The 21,361-nt window shown below is 40.1% G+C and overlaps 5 protein-coding genes across 6 annotated transcripts in view; 3 read left to right on the top strand and 2 right to left on the bottom strand.

Moving 5' to 3' along the window:
- gatd1 (glutamine amidotransferase class 1 domain containing 1) overlaps positions 1-21,361 on the bottom strand; it is a 61,070-nt gene that overhangs the window by 20,350 nt on the left and 19,359 nt on the right. The gene's annotated exons all lie outside the window — the stretch shown is intronic.
- On the top strand, positions 9-5,017 carry ddb2 (damage-specific DNA binding protein 2). Of its 2 annotated transcripts, none has more exons than XM_020631387.3 (11): positions 9-152; positions 242-382; positions 461-576; positions 1,368-1,559; positions 1,986-2,152; positions 2,579-2,678; positions 2,820-2,997; positions 3,369-3,514; positions 4,219-4,374; positions 4,458-4,503; positions 4,591-5,017. In XM_020631387.3, the coding sequence occupies exons 2-11, from the start codon at positions 250-252 to the stop codon at positions 4,839-4,841; spliced, it is 1,485 nt and encodes a 494-aa protein (XP_020487043.3). In that variant the 5' UTR covers positions 9-152; positions 242-249; the 3' UTR covers positions 4,842-5,017. The 2 variants fall into 2 exon arrangements, with proteins under 2 accessions (XP_020487043.3, XP_065813236.1); XM_065957164.1 differs by lacking the exon at positions 1,986-2,152 and adding an exon at positions 1,653-1,798.
- LOC109982237 (protein FAM180A) lies at positions 5,023-5,953 on the bottom strand. The gene is made up of 3 exons (XM_020631371.3): positions 5,781-5,953; positions 5,566-5,621; positions 5,023-5,488 (listed from the first exon to the last, which is right to left on the bottom strand). The coding sequence occupies exons 1-3, from the start codon at positions 5,851-5,853 to the stop codon at positions 5,144-5,146; spliced, it is 474 nt and encodes a 157-aa protein (XP_020487027.2). The 5' UTR covers positions 5,854-5,953; the 3' UTR covers positions 5,023-5,143.
- Positions 6,918-13,053, top strand: kbtbd4 (kelch repeat and BTB (POZ) domain containing 4). Its single transcript, XM_020631342.3, has 5 exons — positions 6,918-7,022; positions 10,370-10,844; positions 10,938-11,079; positions 11,453-11,559; positions 11,680-13,053. The coding sequence occupies exons 2-5, from the start codon at positions 10,383-10,385 to the stop codon at positions 12,538-12,540; spliced, it is 1,572 nt and encodes a 523-aa protein (XP_020486998.1). The 5' UTR covers positions 6,918-7,022; positions 10,370-10,382; the 3' UTR covers positions 12,541-13,053.
- rapsn (receptor-associated protein of the synapse, 43kD) lies at positions 14,146-21,290 on the top strand. Its single transcript, XM_020631399.3, has 8 exons — positions 14,146-14,769; positions 15,482-15,820; positions 16,464-16,622; positions 17,457-17,555; positions 17,649-17,771; positions 17,870-17,923; positions 18,078-18,277; positions 18,507-21,290. Exons 1-8 carry the CDS (start codon positions 14,545-14,547, stop codon positions 18,577-18,579), a joined length of 1,272 nt encoding a protein of 423 aa, XP_020487055.1. The 5' UTR covers positions 14,146-14,544; the 3' UTR covers positions 18,580-21,290.

The following is a 21,361-nucleotide window of genomic DNA, read 5'->3' as shown; positions in this document are numbered from 1 at the left end:
TTGAGGGACGTAGTGGAGAAAGGGAGCCCCTACCGTCCACCGGCTGTAAAGCACGCAGCAGCTTACAAAACACGGACATTTGCAGTTCTCACGTGTACTGTTGCGTTATGCAAACACTGGAGTCAGTGCTCTGAAACTGCTGAACATCGAAGGTAAGAAATATATTTGCAATTCATTGATGCAGCTAAATGATTCGCCTACGTGTTGTCTACACTCCTCTGTGTTTTTCATTTTTCTTTAGGTGGAAAAATGAGAAACAGACCGACGAAGTCAGATGCCTCTGAATCAAAGAGTAAAGTGAAGAAGAGGACAAAAGGAAACTCTGCTCCAACTCTCTCCAAAAAACTACGAGGCTTGAAAGATGGAGAGACTTCCACTCAAGGTGAGTAGCAGCCCTGACAGATCGATGACATGTGTTGTTGAAGTCATGACAGCTGAGTTTGGTTGCTGTGTGTTGTAGGTCCACCGCCACCTCCCAAGTCTGCAGGAGTCCAGAAGAGAGGTTGGCATGGAAGCATCCTGCACTATATTTATAAAAGCACGTTGGGCCAAAGTCTGCATTCACAGATGAGACAGGTGAGACTGCCGCTTTCAGGTGAGACTGTATATAGGGAGCAAACACTGTGAAAGTAGGATCATTGTTCACTCTTATTACTGACTGTGTATCATTATTTTTATTTTGTAAAAACAAAGATTTGCTGGGATGTAGAAAATGGTTTTGGAGCTCCTAGGACAACCCACACTGTTTTTTTTTTTTGTTTTTTTTACCCTTCAGTTGTTGCAGAATATATAATAAAGACCAAGTTGAAGTAAAATACCCTTTAAGTTATGTGACCAAAGCTGTGATCTCATGTATTTCAAAGTCATTTCTTTGCTTAGTATGTGCAACAATGTTTCCGGTTTATTAAGCTTGAGGAATCGTTTTTTGTGTCCGTCTTTTATCAGCATAATTAAACATATTATTGCTGTCAAAATAAACACAACAGTGTTCCGGTAAATTTTCCAAAGACTAGAAGATAAATACTTAAGAAAATAAATAAATACTGAATTAAAATAAATACATAAATAATAATAAAGCCTTAAAAGTATTCAACAGTTTAAACAAAAATAAATATAATGGGATAGTTGCACCTTTACTATTACACTAAAACTTTCCTTAAAAGACAAATACTGAGGTTAGAATTATTTCTATCATAGTATGTGTATGAAATAAATATTTCTGTCAACTTGTGTATATAATTAAATACGCTAAAAAAATAGTCCCACAGCTCAGAACAGCCTGTTTCTTTCTTCACTGGTTTATGAGTCAGGTGATGTGTGTGGTGTATGGAGACAGTTTGTTCATTTAACTTTGTCTTCTCCTCCAGTGTCTTCAGGAGCCTTTTGTCCGCTCACTATCGTCCTATCATTTCCACGGTGCCACTAGTCCCTTCGACCGCAGGATCACCTGTCTGGAGTGGCACCCCACTCACCCCACCACTCTAGCTGTGGGCTCCAAAGGTGGGGACATCTACCTGTGGGACTTTAAGGCGCCCGCAAAGAAAACATTCTTACAAGGGGTGAGTTCATGCATGATGGTCGGATTTGTTTTAACAAAGTTGAAAGAAGAGTTTTTTAACATTAAGACACATTGTTATTGGTTTCTTACTCAGATGGGGGCTGGAGACTCAGTTACAGACATGAAGTTTAACCAGTTAAATCCCACTCAGCTGTTCACCTCCTCTATTGCGGGTACCACAGCCCTGCGAGATTTCAGTGGAAAAACTCTAACAGTGTTTGCCAACACAGACACGCTGAAGTAAGATGTAGACCAGCTTGTTTTTCTAAAGCTACACTTGAAAAGGGTTGTAGGCAGTCTGCTTGATCAGCCCAGCATCAGTCTTCTCATCGGGTGGCCCCTGTTGGTTTACTGTTTCATGTTGGCGAGGTAGTGGCGTGCAAACAGCTGCCCTATGATTGGCCTGCGTTTGTGTTTGACTGCACAGGGCGGAGCAGGAGACTTTATCGGAGGGATGAAGTTCTGCCCAACGGACCTTTCCAAAGTCTATGTGGCTTCTGGTCAGGGAACGTTGACCGTGCAGAGCTTTGAGGGCCGCGGGCCCACCATTCTGTCCAGAACTCAAGACTGTGGCCACGATCACCACGACGTCTGGTGAGAAGACTGATGCTCAAACTAGATATGCAAAAGTATATTGATGCTGCATGCATTTACAATTAGATTTGATTACATTAAGAAATGCTTTGTTTTTTATTATCTGTTTATATTTTAGCCCAAAACATGCAACCCTCCCTTTTTTGTGAAATCCTTCAAATTAAAAGTTGTAGGAAATACCTAGATATGTTTCCCTGGACAGCAGTGGTAAAAATTACATCCATTCATGTGGCCTGTTTCTGAAATGTTCCTAGTTCAGGGTTTGTTTTATTCACATTGTTCCATTAATATATATTTTTTAATAGTAAGAAAACTAATTTTTGATAGTTTGATAGATTTTCCCTTTTGATCATAATTAGTCATCACACTGTTTAATTTTGTGTATGTGTTATATCTAATGAATCCCCTTTGTTCTGTTTGTTCCAGTTATTGGTACTGCTGTGTAGATGTGTCTGTGAGCAGACAGATGCTGGTGACTGGAGACAACGTGGGACAGCTGTTATTGCTGAGTCTGGATGGGCAGAAGGTGTGTTGGCATTTGTAGCACGGAAAGTTGACTTGTTCTGTTTTGATAAATCTTCTTTGAGCCAAAAAACAAGAAAAGGCATTTTCAAACAAGGACATGTTTGAATGGATTTGAAGATTTGTTTCTGTATTTATGTTTTAGATTTTTGGTGAAAGGTTGCACAAAGCCAAAGTGACCCATGCGGAGTTCAACTCCCGCTGTGATTGGTTGTTGGCGACTGCCTCAGTTGACCACACGGTGAAGCTGTGGGACCTGAGAAACATCAAAGACAAGACAAGCTTCCTCCATGAAATGCCTCATGAGCGCGCGGTCAACTCAGGTAAAGATCTCACTCAGAGAAACTGCTAACTTTATTAAGTTACACTTCTTAGGTTTACTACAAATTTATAGATCAGCTTTTTTTTTTAAACATGCATTTCCAAACATTGGAACGTATTGGTAGTTTAAGTGATGCAAATGTAGATGATTGATTAAGTTCTTCTGGTCCTGTCTTTTAAAGGACCTCTGGTAGTCTACTATTTCTGTTTAGTCAAAGTTTGTAGAGTTTACTTACTTTTTTGTTTAAGAATATAATTTTTGTTGTAAAACCAAACAAGAGTGTAAAATGTATGAGCACTAGTGTCTAATAACACAGACAGAGGATAAAATCAGGATTATTTTGGTAAAACTCTGATGGTCGTCTCCTCACAGCTTATTTTAACCCTCTGGACTGCTCAAAGCTGCTCACCACTGACCAGTACGACCAGATCCGGGTCTACTCGTCACCTGATTGGTCGAAGCCTCAACATATCATCCAACATCCTCACAGACAGTTTCAGCATCTCACACCCATTAAGGTATGTTTCTCCCTCTGGAGTCACAACTTCGAGGCAAACATCGTCACCAAACCTCAGTGTAGCTTTACAGACACACACCAAACCTTTATTCACTTTGGATCCTTTTCATCAGGGATGTGATTCTTCTGGATTTATTAAGACTTCAAGGTTTTCCAACCTGAAATGTTGACCCAGGAGACTCAAATAATCATGGCAGTGATTCCCACAACTAAAATATTTCAGCCCAGGTGTGTTTACAGCTTCCGAAGTTTACTTTAACTTTAAATGGAAGTCGAGGGAGGCACTAATGTAGGCAAGCTCAAAACCTCTGTTGGTGGGGAAAAAAAGCACAAGAACTCTTAGAAGAAGAAGTGCACCTTTGCAAAAGTATTCTAATTAATGTTTTAAACATTGTGCAAATATTTACCAAATGAACACTAACTAGAGGACACAATTCTATATAATTATAATGTGCTGCAGAAAAGACACAAATTCTATCAAAACACAGGAAAAGAAATGTAAGAAGCTAAAAAATTAACTTGTGGGGGGATAATTTCATCTTTTTTTCTCTATGCCAATCACACCCCTGTTTCATATTGACATTATTGTTGCAGCCAACCAAACCTAAAGTACTGCACAACTTTGAGATTTAAAAAAAAAAGTTTCAAAATGAGATTAAGAATGTGCCTTTACAATAATGCTCTTCTGTGTATTTTTGGCTGCAGGCCACATGGCACCCTGTCTATGACCTCATTGTAGCGGGCCGTTACCCTGATGATCGGATTTCCCCCGGTGATAAGAGGACCGTCGACATCTTTGATTCCAACACCGCAGAACTTGTGTATCAGCTGCAAGATCCCAATGTTGCAGGGATCAAATCTGTGAGTATTTTTTTTTTTTTTACCAGAAAAAAAAAAAATAATTTCTTCCAAAAACAATAAACGTATACAATATTTATTTACAGGTCAATAAATTCAATCCAATGGGAGATGTGCTTGGATCAGGAATGGGTAAGTTCTTTATAAAGCACCTTAGTGATTGCTTAGTTGTTATCTGATGAGTTAATGTTACTGAAGCTTCTAAATGTTCATTCACAGGTGTAACGGTGCTGGTCTGGGACAGAAACGAGTCATTGATCGGCGATCGGGACACAGCTGAGAAAGAAAGCTCAGCAGACGGGTTGAAAAGCCAGAGGAGGACTCAGCCACGCTCCGGCAGGGACAGGAGAGGACTCCCTGTGGACGCAAAGCTCAAGAAGAAGCTTGCTTCTCTGGAAGAATCGGAGACCAAAACAAAGACCAAGACTGTGTTTACCAAACAAAAACAATCCCGGACGCAGAAGAAGTAACGGATAAAAGCCTGAAAACAGATGTGCATATTCCTCTGTTATTTTCTGTTGTGCCTCAAACTTCAGGGATTGTTTGAATGTTAAGAAATGTTTCATATATTTGTTGTTTATCTCTACTCTTGTATGTTCTCACAAAAGCTTTTCTACTGTATTATAATAAAACTTTTCTAATGCAATTGAGTCTTCTCTTGTGCAACAAATATTTTATTACATGCAAATATATGAATACACTTGACATGAGAATGTAAGGAAAGGGATTTATTGAACGCACCTTTGCCTCATATAAAATGTCAGCGTGTGCATCAGTCATAACTGAAGAGGTGACTTCCGCGTAGTTCGTGAACTGTGACATTAGCCAAATGGAGGAGCACTGCACCCCAGGCCTCCCGCTCCTGTCTGTCCTGATGCCTGGTCCGGTGGGCGGAGTACACCATGCTCAGGGTAAGACTCTCAAACTGATCCTGAGTCAGAGGCCTCCTCCTTCGACCCTCCAAAGTGGCCACCATCTGCATCATGGAGCTCAGATTTCTGGGGTAGTTGTCATTGATCTGAGACAGGAAAGCCCTGGCCGGCCTCATCGATGCCAGCTCCTTGTCGTGGAGGATAATGTTGTTGTCCTGGTCGAGCTCTACCCCGCCCAGTAAGAACTGCATACAGGATACAAAGAGACATTGATCACTTATTCTGCAAGAATTCTTCTGTTGTATGTGATATGAGAAAGTACCTCAAACATCAGGTTTGCATTCGCAATAGAGGCTGGATGAGTGCCTGCAGAAACATCTAAAGAAGAAAAGTTTAAAGTGGCATGATTGAAAAAAAAAAATCACTGCAAACAGCTTGCATTCACAGACACTTTGTACATTTAACAGCTCATGCAGTATCAATGTGTCACGACCCAAAAATGTCAGTCCTGTTAAAAGATCCTCTGAGTCTACTTACATTGCAGCAAATGCTCAAAATGAAGCCACAAAAAGACCGTAAGGCAGATTTTAAGTTGCATTTTCATATTCATTCTTCTCTCGATGGCTACAGGCAGACAATGAACATCATCCCTCTATTATCTCTCTTCTTCCTCACTCCCTTTTTATGAATCCAGGCAGGAGCAACTCAGCCTAAATACCTTGCATATTTCCACCAAGGAAAAAGAGATCAAAAGCCAAGTTAGCCCAGCTGCGGAGCATAAAACAATATTTTATGAATTCTGATTCTTTTCATCCACAGCTTGCAGAGCTCTACGCACAAAAAAATCTAATGCAGGCAACAAACTTGAATTTCCATCCATTAAAGAAAATATCACAGAAACATTGAAGCCATTACCAAAAGATTGCCAGTGTGTTCATATCAAACAATATAAAAACTAAAAACATCCCTAAACATCCATTAAGTCTATATAAATCAACACGTGGTTTGGGTCCCTCTCATAAAGAAATACAAAAAATAGTCTTCAAAAGTATTTTGTCCTTCATTATCTGAAGAGAATTTGCAAGTTAATGTCATTTAGGCTTCCAATTCTCTTTTGGGGCCTTAGTTTAAGATATTTGCAATCACCGTAAAGTTCTCATGTAGTTTAATAACACTACTATTAACAACATCCATTTTCTTCTTTCTTCATCAAACTATGAGTGGGTGAAGCCAGCTCAGAGATGTCAACCAGCATTTCTGTTTCGATTTATGTTGGAAAACAACCTGTTTAATAGTCTCCTGATCTATCTCACAGAATACATAGGTTTGGGCTGGATTAAAACTCCTGAGCAAGCATTTATAGGATAAATGTAAGCTCACCTCGTTGGTTTAGTTGGAGCTGGATGAGAGATCTGAAACAAAAGCATTATTTGTTTTATCACAACACCTGAAGTCACTAACCATAAAAGCTAATTAAGTAAATAGTTTACTGTAAAATGTCTGAAAGTGGCTCCTCTCATATCAAATTATCTATTAATAATAATAAACAAATTAAATCTAGCGAGTTAGGAGACAGCATCATGTGGCAGTTTTTTTTTTTTTTATAAATAAGGGTTTTAACAAAATACACTGCAGTACCACAACTCCCCACATGGTGTCGCCAGTTGATAGAAGCGGGTCGTTTCCAGTGGCGTCACAGCTCAGCGATGGATGAAACACTGTATTTACTTCCGGTCAAGAGTTCACCTGCTTCTGAATGATAAAGTGGTCGGGATAAAGGTATCTGTGATTTTAACTAACATTACTTTATGAAACGTTGTGTCATTTGTTGTCCCCAGTCAAAAGTATATCCTCCATATCAGGGCTGAACTCTCACATGAGACAACGTCATCCAGTTAAGTGGTGATGCTAATGCTAGCTAATCATAACTACACACGTTGTCTATTAATAAGCATGTTAGGAAATCCTTCAGCATCCTGCATAACTCTGTGGTTTAACTATGTGTCGAAGCTTTCTGCAGCTGCCTGTTTTTACCATCACTCTAAATATTTGTACACACACCTACTTAAAAACAATGCAGTCTACATCAACAATGAATCATTACATCACAGAGGAATACCTGATATCTTTATATCTTTAGGATTTATCTCATTCAGTTTTGTTGTTGTTTTACAATGATTTACTTCTTAAGATAAAGATAAGATAAGATATACTTCATTCATCCCAGCAGGGAAATGTAGGTGTTCCTGCAGCCAGCATGCATACAAACACACAACACAACACAACACATATATACAAACACACAACACAACACAACACAACACATGTATACAAACACACAACACAACACATATATACAAACACACAACACAACACATATATACAAACACACAACACAACACATATATACAAACACACAACACAACACAACACAACACAACACATGTATACAAACACACAACACAACACATATATACAAACACACAACACAACACAACACATATATACAAACACACAACACAACACATATATACAAACACACAACACAACACAACACATATATACAAACACACAACACAACACATATATACAAACACACAACACATATATACAAACACACAACACAACACATATATACAAACACACAACACAACACATATATACAAACACACAACACAACACAACACATATATACAAACACACAACACAACACAACACATATATACAAACACACAACACAACACATATATACAAACACACAACACAACACATATATACAAACACACAACACAACACATATATACAAACACACAACACATATATACAAACACACAACACATATATACAAACACACAACACAACACATATATACAAACACACAACACAACACATATATACAAACACACAACACATATACAAACACACAACACAACACATATATACAAACACACAACACAACACATATATACAAACACACAACACAACACAACACATATATACAAACACACAACACATATATACAAACACACAACACAACACATATATACAAACACACAACACAACACATATACACAAACACACAACACATATACAAACACACAACACAACACATATATACAAACACACAACACATATACAAACACACAACACAACACATATATACAAACACACAACACAACACATATATACAAACACACAACACAACACAACACATATATACAAACACACAACACATATATACAAACACACAACACAACACATATATACAAACACACAACACAACACATATACACAAACACACAACACATATACAAACACACAACACAACACATATATACAAACACACAACACAACACATATATACAAACACACAACACAACACAACACATATATACAAACACACAACACAACACAACACATATATACAAACACACAACACAACACAACACATATATACAAACACACAACACAACACAACACATATATACAAACACACAACACAACACAACACATATATACAAACACACAACACAACACAACACATATATACAAACACACAACACAACACATATATACAAACACACAACACAACACATATATACAAACACACAACACAACACAACACATATATACAAACACACAACACAACACAACACATATATACAAACACACAACACAACACATATATACAAACACACAACACAACACATATATACAAACACACAACACAACACAACACATATATACAAACACACAACACAACACATATATACAAACACACAACACAACACATATATACAAACACACAACACAACACAACACATATATACAAACACGCAACACAACACATATACAAACACACAACACAATACAACACATATATACAAACACACAACACAACACATATATACAAACACACAACACAACACATATATACAAACACACAACACAACACAACACATATATACAAACACACAACACAACACATATATACAAACACACAACACAACACAACACATATATACAAACACACAACACAACACAACACATATATACAAACACACAACACAACACATATATACAAACACACAACACAATACAACACATATATACAAACACACAACACAACACATATATACAAACACACAACACAACACATATACACAAACACACAACACAACACATATACAAACACACAACACATATATACAAACACACAACACAACACATATATACAAACACACAACACAACACATATATACAAACACACAACACAACACAACACATATATACAAACACACAACACAACACATATACAAACACACAACACAACACATATATACAAACACACAACACAACACATATATACAAACACACAACACAACACACATATACAAACACATATACAAACACACATACAAACATAAACATTCACATATGAAGAACATGTTAAAGAATACACACAGCAACAGATAACAACAGTATAACATGATGCCAATATACTGGCTCCATTAAAACATATAACCATACAACCATTCATACAAACCACCATGGGTTAGACAGCACAGCTACAACAATACATAGCAACAGACAAACATGCACTCAGATTAAATACTATAAAAGGTGTTCACATTTTTGATTGAGTAAAAGCCAGTCCTTAAGACGGTGGGTGGGTTTCTAATCTCCACTGGCAATTGGTTCCATAATTTAGAGGCTCTCACAGAGGAACATAATTGACCAAAGGAGCTGGACCTAAGAGGGACTACACCGTCCCCTCTTAGGGCAGACCTTGTGGTTCTGCTGTTGGATTTTTTTCTGCTGTATAAAAGTGCAGAGTGGTGGGGGAGCCTTGCCATTGATAATCTTAAAAATTAGGCATGCGTCAGTGTGTTTTAAAATATTTACATTTAAAATAATGTTTGGAAAAGCCTTTAAAAAGGTAATATAAAGGTTCTATACGTAATCTTTTTATTATATTAAAAATATTTGTATTCAAAAAAAGTTGAAAAATATTGACAAATACTGTATGTTCTTATCACACCTCTAGGCAAGTTTCTCCAGCATCTGAAAATCAAACCTTTTGACTGTGTTTTAAAAGTTGCTCTACTGTTTTGTGGCTTTTTCAGGTGAGCAACAAATATGGAGACCAGCGAGGATGGGGGCCTCAGTGCTGGGGGCTCAGTGGGAGAGGAGAACTACTTCCTGGGTTACACATTCACCGACCGATCCCACTCCAGCCGTGTGGTGAAGAGCATCATGGACCTGTGTCTGGAGGATGGCCTGTTCGCCGACGTCACCATCAACGTTGACAGCAAAGAGTTTCACCTGCACAGGCTGGTGCTCTCTGCGCAGAGCAGTTTCTTCCGCTCCATGTTCACGTCCAACCTCAAAGAGTCCCACAACCGCTCTATTGAGCTGAAGGATGTCAGTGCCACTGTCTTTCAGCTGCTGATTGACTATATCTATCACGGCACAATTAAACTGAGGGTGGAGGAACTGCAGGATACCTATGAGATGGCAGATATGTACCAACTGACAGCGCTCTTTGAGGAGTGCTCCCGCTTCCTCTCACGGACAGTCGAGGTCAAGAACTGCCTGCAGGTGTGGTACTGTTTTTTTTTAAGTACGGCAGTCTCTGTTACTTAGTAATGATTGTGCAGTTTCAGTTTAATGAGTGCTTGTTTTTTCGCTCAGGTGATGTGGCTTGCAGACAGACACAGTGACCAGGAGTTGTATACTGCAGCCAAGCATTGTGCTAAGATCCACCTGACCCAGCTGCATCAGACTGAAGAGTTTCAGAATATGCCTCTCTGTCTTCTACTGGACATCATCAAAGGTATTATGTCCTGCTGACCTATCACAACCATGTGGTCTGAAAAGCTTTTGTTTATTTCCCCCCAAAATGCACATTATTCAATTATTGAACCAGCCAAATATTTAAAAAAAAAGTATGTTTTTTATATCCATGTGATGTGAAAAATTAACTAATAGGGTATGATGAACGTGTTTTTTATGTTACATGTGCATATTCATAATGAGCTTGAATTCACATTTTAATTGGCCTACTTTCAGCTGAATGTTACAGACAATTAGCACATAGCTAGAATATCCCCTGCTTCTCACTCCTTGTTTGCCATCTGCCTTAAAACTATTCGCTTTCCCACGACTCAGTGACAAGATGCACTACATTTTTTTTGGTTTGTGTTCAGATGGAGTTCCGAGCTCCCAAAATCCAACCATGGCCATCGAGTCGTGGATAAACCACAACAAGGTGGAGCGAGAGGAGTTCTCTTGTATCCTCCAAGAGAATCTCAAGGTAATAGTCTTTTAATGTAGAGTTTAAAAAAAACACATTTGTAAAGACATTTCAATTATTGCCCGCTGTAATAAAAAAAAAATGTTATCTCTGATGCTTAATGTTTCTCTGTTTCTTCAGGAAATAGGTGAGAACGTCCACATTTACCTGATCGGTAAAGAGGAGGCTCGGACTCACTCTTTGGCTGTGTCCCTTCACTGTGACGAGGACGATGCCATCAGTGTGAGTGGACAGAATAGTTTGTGCCATCAAATCACTGCAGCCTGTAAACACGGCGGTGACCTGTACGTGGTGGGGGGGTCCATCCCTCGCCGTATGTGGAAGTGCAACATGCACACCATGGACTGGGAGCGCTGTGCCCCTTTGCCCAGAGATCGCCTCCATCACACCATGGTCTCTGTCTCCTCCGAGGACGCCATCTACTCCCTTGGAGGTAAGACATTACAGGACACACTCTCTAACGCCGTCATCTTCTACACAGTGAAGGACAACATGTGGACAGAGACCAGCCAGCTGGACACAGCGGTGTCTGGGGCTGCGGGTGTTAACTTGGGCGGTACCATTTACCTGCTCGGAGGGGAGGAGAATGACATGGACTTCTTTACTAAGCCGTCTCGACTGATTCAGTGCTTCGACACCGCGTCTCAGAAGTGTCAGATCAAACCTTACATGCTGCCGTTCGCGGGCTGTATGCACGCCGCAGTTCACATGGACGTGATCTTCATCGTGGCAGAGGGAGACTCCCTGGTGTGCTACAACCCTCTGCTGGAGAGCTTCACCCGCCTGCGCTTCCCCGAGGTGTGGAGCTGTGTCCCCTCACTGTGGAAGGTGGCCAGCTGTAACGGCTGCATTTACGTCTTCAGGGACAAATGTAAGAAAGGGGACGCAAACACATTGAAGTTTAACCCAGCGACGTCTGTTGTCTCTGTCATCAGGGGGATTAAAATCCTCCTCACAAACTGGCAGTTTGTTTTGGCCTAAACTCTCCTCTGGATGTTCACAGTGTGGTCCATGAAGATGCCACGGACAATCAGGGAAGACCGCTCGACAACTAACCATGACTTTACCGCTCAGGCATCCTGCTCTAAATGTATTTACTCAACTTTTCTGTCTTCACCATCAGACCTGAAAAAAAGCTGTTCAGCAGTGTGTGTGTGTGTACGTTTGTCACCTGGTTGTAAAACAGTTTCTCATTGTGAATCCCTTTGCTGCGATGTACTTTGTGGTGATGCTGTAACCAGTGATGAAATAATCAACATAGTTTCCTGTGCATTGCTTGTTTTTTCATAAGCATGAAAACTCTACTGAAGATAAAACATCTTTCAGTACAGTCTATGTAAATCAGTGTATCTGTATGATGTCAAATGTGCATAACACAGGGATGTTTGCAAACTTTTAACTTGTCAGTTTCTTGTCCAAAGACTGTGTTTTTGGATGTACAGTACAGTGTACATGTTCATGCTAAACTGTTAACATAAAAGAAAGTCAAACATATATCGCTGTAGCTACAAGCTCTCGTCGTTTGTTATGACATTGATGGAACATTTACTTTCCTAAGTCGACTATCTATTGCTATTACAGCTCTTGTGAGGACTTTCTAGCTAGTAATGACACCCGCTGAAAAACAAGACTATCAAGGAGAAGATTGATTGCTTGTACCTAGCATGTTTATATTTCTTTCAGCTCTGTAGGTGTCAGACGAGATGATAAACAACTCACTGCAGAACCCCCCCATGTCAGCAAAGAGAGAAGAAGAAGGGGCTGCCAAAATGTGAAGTGAAACGATCCTCACAGGAGCTTTAATGTTTATTACAACTTTTCTTCTTGCAATTATGCAGAGATTCATTTGGAATGCACTTTGTTACTGAAAAGATCTGCCTTAACAAAGGCTCCTGACAGTATCTCTGGATCATGGTGACGCATACTCTGGATGGTAGGTGGTATTTTCGGGGGCAAAGGTGCTCGTTTTGTCCTTCGGGAGGGGCGAGGGAAAAGGGGCAGTTGAAGGAGAGAAAGCTACAATAGTACAGAGAGGCCAAAACTATGATCCCATTGAAGTGTTGCAGGAGGCTGTGCAGCTGAAACCCAAACCCAGTAACATGTCAGACTTTGTGAACTATTCTAAGCATCAGTTGCTGACGCCAAGACGAGGGGCGGGGGTTTCTAGGGGCACATATGCGCCCCTATAAGAACTCCCAATAGGAACGGACGGCCACTACGAGCACCGTCTGACATGCAGTCCTTCAATGTGGGGCAATAAAGCTGTTTATAACCTCCGTATCACAGGTGTCAGTCCCACGTGTTTGAAGTCCCCATTTGTGGATATGTGTTTGTTTTAATGCTTAAAGAGGGTTGTGATGTGGAAATGTGTTGTCCGGTGTTTGGTCAGCGGTCGAGGTTTAGTGTGAAGATGGGTTGTGAGGAGTTGAAGTGACCTTGGGACCGCTTGCTGAGGGCAGGACAGAATTCCTGAAGGGACACATGGTCTAGAGTGACAAGGCCATCTGCTGTAGCGCCAGCAGTAGGAGGAAGGTGGAGGGGGGGTTGGACACAGGGGGGGGGGGATGAGAATTCCTTTTGCTGGGGTGTGGAGGGAGTAGATATTCTGGGATATCTGTGCTAGCACTCCGCCGAGAAACGTGTTTCTTTGGCATTTTTCAAACGGAAATCCAAGTGAGAATTTTGGAGCACTTGTTGCTGACAGGGGATCCTAACAGGGTTATATGTGGAAGTTATTTCTTCTGGCTCTAGAGCTCTCCACGCAGTGACGGGTGATAATGGTCTTGGTGTATCGCTGTTTGACTCGGGTGGATCCAGTTTCCTCTCGGTCTCAGCACAGCCGGAGCTGAGAAAGCGGGATCTGGTAGGCCTTTCTGGCTCCGACCTCTCACAGGATCATCTTCACGGGATCTTCTTTGGAGTTGTGCAGTGTACGGAAAGGATCTACTTTCTTGCCGCCTCACTGAAATTGCATGGCCTAAACTAATGAATATTTTTATGAGGCGCCTTGCACCAGAGATGGGCCAGGACCAAACCAAGCAGCAGATAGAGAAGGGCCTGAGGTTGTACCAGTCCAATCAGACGGACAAAGCTCTGAATGTCTGGACAAAAGTGCTGGAGAAAACCTCGGATCCCGGAGGGAAGTTTCGTGTGTTGGGGTGTCTGATCACAGCTCACTCAGAAATGGGAAAATACAAAGATATGCTCAAGGTAAGCCTCCTATAGATTAGCATGCTGCATTCAATAGCTGAATACAGCTTAGTTAACTGGGTAATATAAGTGAGTATTGATGAGTATATTCCATCTTTGCAGATTTAAGTATGTTAAGATATTTGTTTTTCTTTAATGAATGTTTCATAATTTTATTTTTTATGTGGCTTGTGTTGGTTATGTGGTTAGTTTATTTGTCACAATTCTGATACTGTGTGATCATATTTAGTGTTATGCAACATGCACTCTGTGTGTGTGTGTGTGTGAGTGAGGCTGAATGCCATTAAGTAACTCATCAATTTAATATGTCGTCATGTCTGCTCAGCGTTGGTACACTTCATCTCGCAGTACCATTTTAACATTTCCGCTGTGTGATTCCAAAAGCATTTTATTTAAAGAGAAGCGGCCCGAGGTTCACCCTTTTTGGTTCCGTTAACGGTGATCTTGAGAAGCATGGGTTAATTTGTGGCTTCCACACGATGCAGAGTAAATAAGTGTCCTGCAACCTGAGTATCAGTGTGGGGTGTCTTGTTGACATAATCATCTTGTGTGCAGCAGCACCAGCTCTCTTCCACCCAGCTTTAATGACGGCTTCATACAGAGAAGAAATGAATCTCTTGACTTTTTTTGTTCACTGTCTATTTGAATTTACCTTCAACTTGTTATCGAAACTGTACCATGGAATGTTCTCATCCTCGCTCTCTGTTTGTAGTATGCCCTGGATCAAATCGACACAGCCAGAGAAATGGAAGACCCAGACTATCTGACAGAGGGATACCTGAACTTAGCGCGCAGCAACGAGAAGCTCTGCGACTTCCAGAAAACAGTATCCTACTGCAAGACCTGCTTGAACATGCAGGGTACCACGGTCAGCCTGCAGCTCAACGGCCAGGTGTGTCTCAGCATGGGGAACGCTTACCTGGGTCTCAGTGTCTTCCAGAAAGCTCTGGAGAGCTACGAGAAGGCTCTGCGCTACGCACACAACAACGACGACAAGATGCTGGAGTGCAGAGTCTGCTGCAGTCTGGGGAACATCTACATTCATCTTAAGGTGCTTTTATATGGAGTCCAGCTATTGAGATTATTTGAAAATACTACATCCAAGTCTTTGTATTTCTTTGTTTCTTGAATGAGATATTTTAAAACGATAAAGAAAATTTTCCAAGCTGCAAAAATCTAAAACACTTTTCATCGCTGCTGGTTTCTCTTGGTAAATCATTCGATGAATTACAAAGTGCACCTTCATTACATAATCCATATTGACGATGCCGACACATTTGCATACTACGATAAGACTGCAGAGTATCCGCGCAAATGTTATCATTGGTTGGCCCGTGCAGCACTAGGCGTTGTAAAACAAGGGTGGAGTGAGTACACCGGCAGGGGGGGGGGGGGGGGGGCTTATGTAGTACCCTTGACATCAGAGATTTGTAAGAGTAATCCCTCGCATTCCCAGGGGGGATTGATTCCAATGGGATTGTGATGAAGTAGCTTTTGAAGAATGCACTCTCATATGTCGTGTTATTTGATGAAAGAAAACATATAGCATGACAAGGAAGAGACATAAAAGACCCTCACAGAAACCGAGTTACGAACCGAAAGTGCATGTCAGTATAGTAATCTAAATGATGCAGCCACTTGTGGACAATAATTGAACATTGAGGGTCTTACTCATCAAGCACCTCTACCAACAGGACTATGAGAAGGCCCTGTTCTTCCCATGCAAGGCAGCTGAGCTCGTCAATGACTATGGCAAAGGTTGGAGCCTCAAGTATCGAGCCATGAGCCAGTACCACATGTCTGTAGCCTACAGGAAACTGGAGCGCCTGCCAGACGCAATGGAGTGCTGTGAGGTATTGTTTCAATTACCGTCCATCACATGACAACCGTCCTTCAGAGAGACAAACATCACAGTGTGGAGAATGTCTCAGTTTTTGTTTTCCTCACTCAGTGGATGCCTTCTATGCCTTTCTGATTCCGGTGCTGCAGATAGCCTACAGTAGATGTTGTGCTGCTGACAGGTGCAGGCGCCAGTTGTTCTGTTGTGCGAGGGCCTTAGACCTCGACTAAAATATGCTCTCAGAGGCACTGGTTTAAAGTGTTAATGAAGAGGGTGGCTTCAGTATTGGCCCTGTTCTAATTATGTACTAAGGGTGAAAAATAACTTGATGTCATTGCCTTGGAGCGCAGAAGTATAGTAACAAGACGGCACGGCGCATTTCAGATTTGTTACATTTGCCAAACACATTTAGCAAACACTTTACACATCTTGTCATATTTCGAATTCCAGAGTACAAGGTGAAACAACAAATGTCTCACATTCACACATCTATGTGCGGTTTACTTAAAAATATACTGAAACTGATACATGGAATCACTGCATGCTGTTTTTAGAAATGCTTTCATTATATACAGCTGTCAGTCGCAGTATAAACACCTTTAAAGGCTCTCATTATTAGATTTTTTTTCTCAAAATGTTCCCCTTGAAGTGTATGCATCACTAATTAGAGTTTATTTTACAAAGTATTTTATACATAACAGCTGTAGAAAGCTGGCTTATTTAAAAGTTTAATTTGCTTATCATCACATTCAAATAGTCCAAAATGATTTTCAGTGTTTGGCTGCTTTTCATAATTTAAATTTCCAATCATGCATGTCAGCAGTTGGTCTGTTTTCCCCTTTAACAGGAATCTATGAAGATTGCTCTGCAGCACGGTGACCGTCCTCTGCAGGCTCTGTGCTTACTGAACTTTGCAGACATACACCGCTGCAGGCGAGACGTTGATGTAAGGTGCCTTCCCTTGTTTTATTTTCCTCTAAATGTTTATTACCTTTGCATCTATGAAGTGAGCTTGATTCTATTCTCTTCATCAAACTAGAAATCATTCCCTCGGTATGAGTCTGCGCTGGCAATCATGACTGAGATCGGAAACCGTCTGGGACAATCACAAGTCTACCTGGGAGTTGCAAAGTGTTGGCTTTTGCAGAAAGAATTTGACAAGGTAACTATACTTTTGTTCTAAATTTCACTTTCCAAATACAACATATTTGTTAAATGTTGTATTTATGACCGGGGCCTCCCTCGTTGGTTATTTTCCAGGCTCTCGATTCCCTACAACGAGCACAGGAATTGGCAGATGGGATGGGAAACAAGGTAAGAAATGCTTTTCAACAAGGAAACAAACACATAAGGAGGGAGCTAGAACGATTATTGATTAACAGGTTGATGGACAAAAGATAAATCTGCAAAGAAAAAAAGAAGGTTTCCAGAAAAATGTGACTGTCTTTTTCTAATATGTACTCTCAAGCTGTGCACGCTGAAGGTCCACTGCCTGAGTGAAGGGATTCATCGGAGCCGGGGTCAGCAGGAGGAGCTCAGAGAGCAGGTGGTGAAGTTCCTGCAGTGTGTGGAGGAGCTGGAGCTCTACTGCGGCATGTGTGGAGAGGCCATCGGGGACAGGGACCAAAAACTGCAGGCCTTACCCTGTTCCCACATTTTCCATCTCAAGTGGGTGTTCCATCTAGCATTGTGTGCTAATGAATAATTTAACACACAAACTTCAGTGTGAATGTTTGAGTGGATCTTTTATATTTGATGTTCTGCACATGCAACTTTGCCTCCAAATGAAGTGTCCAGGTTAAAACACAATCACAGTCTAGTCAAGGGAATACTCTAATATTAACATGTTCACTGGAACAATTAAAGCTTCTCACACAAGTGTGTTTTGTTCCTCCAGGTGTCTGCAGACAAACGGGACAAAGGGTTGTCCTAAATGTTTCAAGTCCTCCATTAAGCCTGGATTCGTCTGATTGTCAGTCTGTGTTTGTCAATTTGGATCTGCAGACACAGCGTGAAGCCTCACAGGCTGCTGACTGGTCTAAAAATCAGCAGGCGGCCGAAGGATGAGCTGAAGATGTGTGAGGAAGAATCCACTGCTCTGTGCAGAGGATGCTGAACTGAAGCCAGAGTGTGTCAGAGTGCAGCTCTGAAGACTCTTTAAAGGCCTCCGTGTTTTGACGGACATCAGTCTGAGAGTTACAGCTGACTGAGGCGGTATAACTGACAGTGGTACATTTCCATATAAGCTGAAGGAAAAAAAAGGGCCTGCATCGTCTCTGTTGACTCGCAGTTTATGACAGAATTAAAAATCTGACGGAAAATGGACCGCCCAAAGGGATTTTTGACTTGAGTTTTTATTTGAAGCATAGGAACTGTTCAGTCGAATCAAGACAAAACAATCTTTAATCATTGGCATAAGGCTTGTTATTTAATCTTTTACAACACTTCCACTTATTCTGTATTCAACAGTTTTCTGATGTTTTTTTTTAAATCAGAGCACAAAGCCATGTCAAACATCTATACATATATTTATTACTGTATTTATGTATTCATGTACATACTATCTCATGTTATGTGTATGCAAAGTTTGACTTACATGAGGTGTTTTGTAAAATCTAAAAACAAACTAAGGTCTCTTAAATATTCAGAACTAGTATGTCTTTACAGAACAAGTATATGCAGCTGTTTATGTTTGTTTCTTTGTTTCTTTGTTTGCTGATAAAGGAGCAGAAATTACTTTTCCATCCATTTCTGGGAATGTTTTACTCTTACGTCTGATAACAAATAATATTGTTGAGAAGGAAACTATTGGGAAAGGATCTACTTTGACCAATTACACACTTGTCAAATCATTATTTATAGGGGGATACTTACAGTTTGTTTTAACGTAGTGTTGTCTACAGAAGCCCTAATGCATGCATCCATCCAGACATTTTATTTGCTCTGTTTTTCCAGGATGCCTTATTTCTGGTTGTTTTCTTGAGCTTTAAATGTATGAACCTGTATCTCCAGAGTTGCCAAAACACAAAAAAAGAAACAGAAATAGTCTAAGTTACCTCATTAGTGTAGGCATGATGGAGTCTGACCTATCACAGTGATCGACCTATTGCTTAGTTTTCTGGATCACCAGAAAATGATCCCATTATCCGGAGAAGATTTTGTTTTCTTGAGATACAAGAACAAGTCGAGATCTCAAGAAAACAACTGGAAATCACTTCATACCACAGGAAGACAGAGTCAATACAATGTATGGGTGCATGTCCACTCTAGGCTTCCGTAGTTTTCATTTATTTAGTCATATGTAGATGTTAATTAACTTGTAAAATGGAATGATTCAAACTGAGATTATTTACTTGTGTTGTTATTTGAATGTGAATTTGTTATTTGATTGTGGCTAGAGGGCAAATCCAGATCTTGTTGCATGTTTTATTCACAATGCTGCTGAGTCACAAAGATGGATTATATCAAACTGTGTCCATGTATTCACTCACTTCAGAATTGTTTATTTAATAGCATTTCTTAATATACAGTGGCTTCACCATTCATATTCCTAATATTTGTGTCAAATTGTTTTAAACACGTTTAAATGTAGAAAAAAAGTCATCAAATGAAATGATCAAGGATTTTTTTAGTTCATTTTTCCTCAAACGTTGAACCACTTCCACATTTCTAATAATAATAGTACCCCTCTAAATCAGTGGTTCTCAACTCATCTGACCTCAGGACCCACATCTAACTACTCCGAGAAAAAACGTGACCCAAATTTTGGATCGTTTTCGACCAATCAGATTCATTTACTGAAAAATTGTTCGGTTTAGATCTCAGCCGATACAACACAGGTCTCTGAAGCAAGAAACTGAACAAAACAAACATGTTCAAAAAGCACTTCACAGACTTTTTAATACAAGTTTTTTTCCAGGCACACTTCGCGACCCACTACTGGGTCCCGACCCACCAGTTGAGAACCACGGCTCTAAACCCCTGTATATGTTTACTTATGTGACTAAAACAAATACTAAGTACTATGAGGGGGAAAATCCTTCTAATATCACTCCTTTTAGAAACATTGAAAGTAGAAGGAAAGGGATGAACTAGTTATAACTGTGAGGAATGGATTTAAAATACTTCTCTCTCTTTTTCTCTAACGTGAAAAAGGGTCGACAGCATGAGAAAAAGATAGACCAACATATTTACTTTTACTGCACAAGCACTTACTTTATGATTCTCATTCGGCCATCACTACCTGACCTCTCTTGGGAACCACATCTGAGGTCTCCACAGCCAAAATAACGATGATTCTCTGTTTACCTGTTAGCACAGTCCACGGTAAACTTTTTGTAAAGCATAATGATACTAACTTCACTTTTTATTTATTGGTTCTGGGGTATGAATAAGATTTTGACTGAGAGTGCAGCCACTCATCTGTAACAGTTTAAACTACCTCTGTTTCTGCCTCTAAGCTCCGCCCTCCTCAGAGGATTATTGCAGTATTAACACATAATTTACACACATGTAGAGTTGTAATGTTTTCTAGACATCATGTTGTTATAACCGTGATTTTAAAGATATAGATTAGGAAACAAATGCATTGTTGATATATTTATGCATTGAGTTGGAACATGTTACTGTGTCAAATATGGAAACCTTTTAATTATGGACAATAAAGTTCACTGAAACTGAATCAGGTGTTACAACTCTCTGATTTTAGGGCTGCTTTGTTTTTTTTTTTCATGTAGGCTTACATGTTTTAAA

Source organism: Labrus bergylta, chromosome 7 (genome assembly GCF_963930695.1).
Source record: "Labrus bergylta chromosome 7, fLabBer1.1, whole genome shotgun sequence".
In the NCBI taxonomy this organism is placed as follows: domain Eukaryota; kingdom Metazoa; phylum Chordata; class Actinopteri; order Labriformes; family Labridae; genus Labrus; species Labrus bergylta.
Note: the sequence above shows the minus strand (reverse complement) of the source record. Positions and strands in the feature narration are given on the sequence as shown.

Excerpts from the sequence above, each read along its gene's own strand:
- ddb2 (XM_020631387.3), top strand. The coding sequence starts at position 250 with ATGAGAAACAGACCGACGAAGTCAGATGCCTCTGAATCAAAGAGTAAA. Across the intron at positions 383-460 it reads TGGAGAGACTTCCACTCAAG|GTCCACCGCCACCTCCCAAG; the intron begins GTGAGTAGCAGC and ends TGTGTGTTGTAG. Across the intron at positions 4,504-4,590 it reads TGTGCTTGGATCAGGAATGG|GTGTAACGGTGCTGGTCTGG; the intron begins GTAAGTTCTTTA and ends GTTCATTCACAG.
- LOC109982237 (XM_020631371.3), bottom strand. The coding sequence starts at position 5,853 with ATGAATATGAAAATGCAACTTAAAATCTGCCTTACGGTCTTTTTGTGG. Across the intron at positions 5,622-5,780 it reads TTTTGAGCATTTGCTGCAAT|ATGTTTCTGCAGGCACTCAT; the intron begins GTAAGTAGACTC and ends TTTCTTCTTTAG. Across the intron at positions 5,489-5,565 it reads ATGCAAACCTGATGTTTGAG|TTCTTACTGGGCGGGGTAGA; the intron begins GTACTTTCTCAT and ends TCCTGTATGCAG.
- kbtbd4 (XM_020631342.3), top strand. The coding sequence starts at position 10,383 with ATGGAGACCAGCGAGGATGGGGGCCTCAGTGCTGGGGGCTCAGTGGGA. Across the intron at positions 11,080-11,452 it reads TCTACTGGACATCATCAAAG|ATGGAGTTCCGAGCTCCCAA; the intron begins GTATTATGTCCT and ends GTTTGTGTTCAG. Across the intron at positions 11,560-11,679 it reads TCCTCCAAGAGAATCTCAAG|GAAATAGGTGAGAACGTCCA; the intron begins GTAATAGTCTTT and ends CTGTTTCTTCAG.
- rapsn (XM_020631399.3), top strand. The coding sequence starts at position 14,545 with ATGAATATTTTTATGAGGCGCCTTGCACCAGAGATGGGCCAGGACCAA. Across the intron at positions 16,623-17,456 it reads ACGCAATGGAGTGCTGTGAG|GAATCTATGAAGATTGCTCT; the intron begins GTATTGTTTCAA and ends CCCCTTTAACAG. Across the intron at positions 17,772-17,869 it reads TGCAGAAAGAATTTGACAAG|GCTCTCGATTCCCTACAACG; the intron begins GTAACTATACTT and ends GTTATTTTCCAG.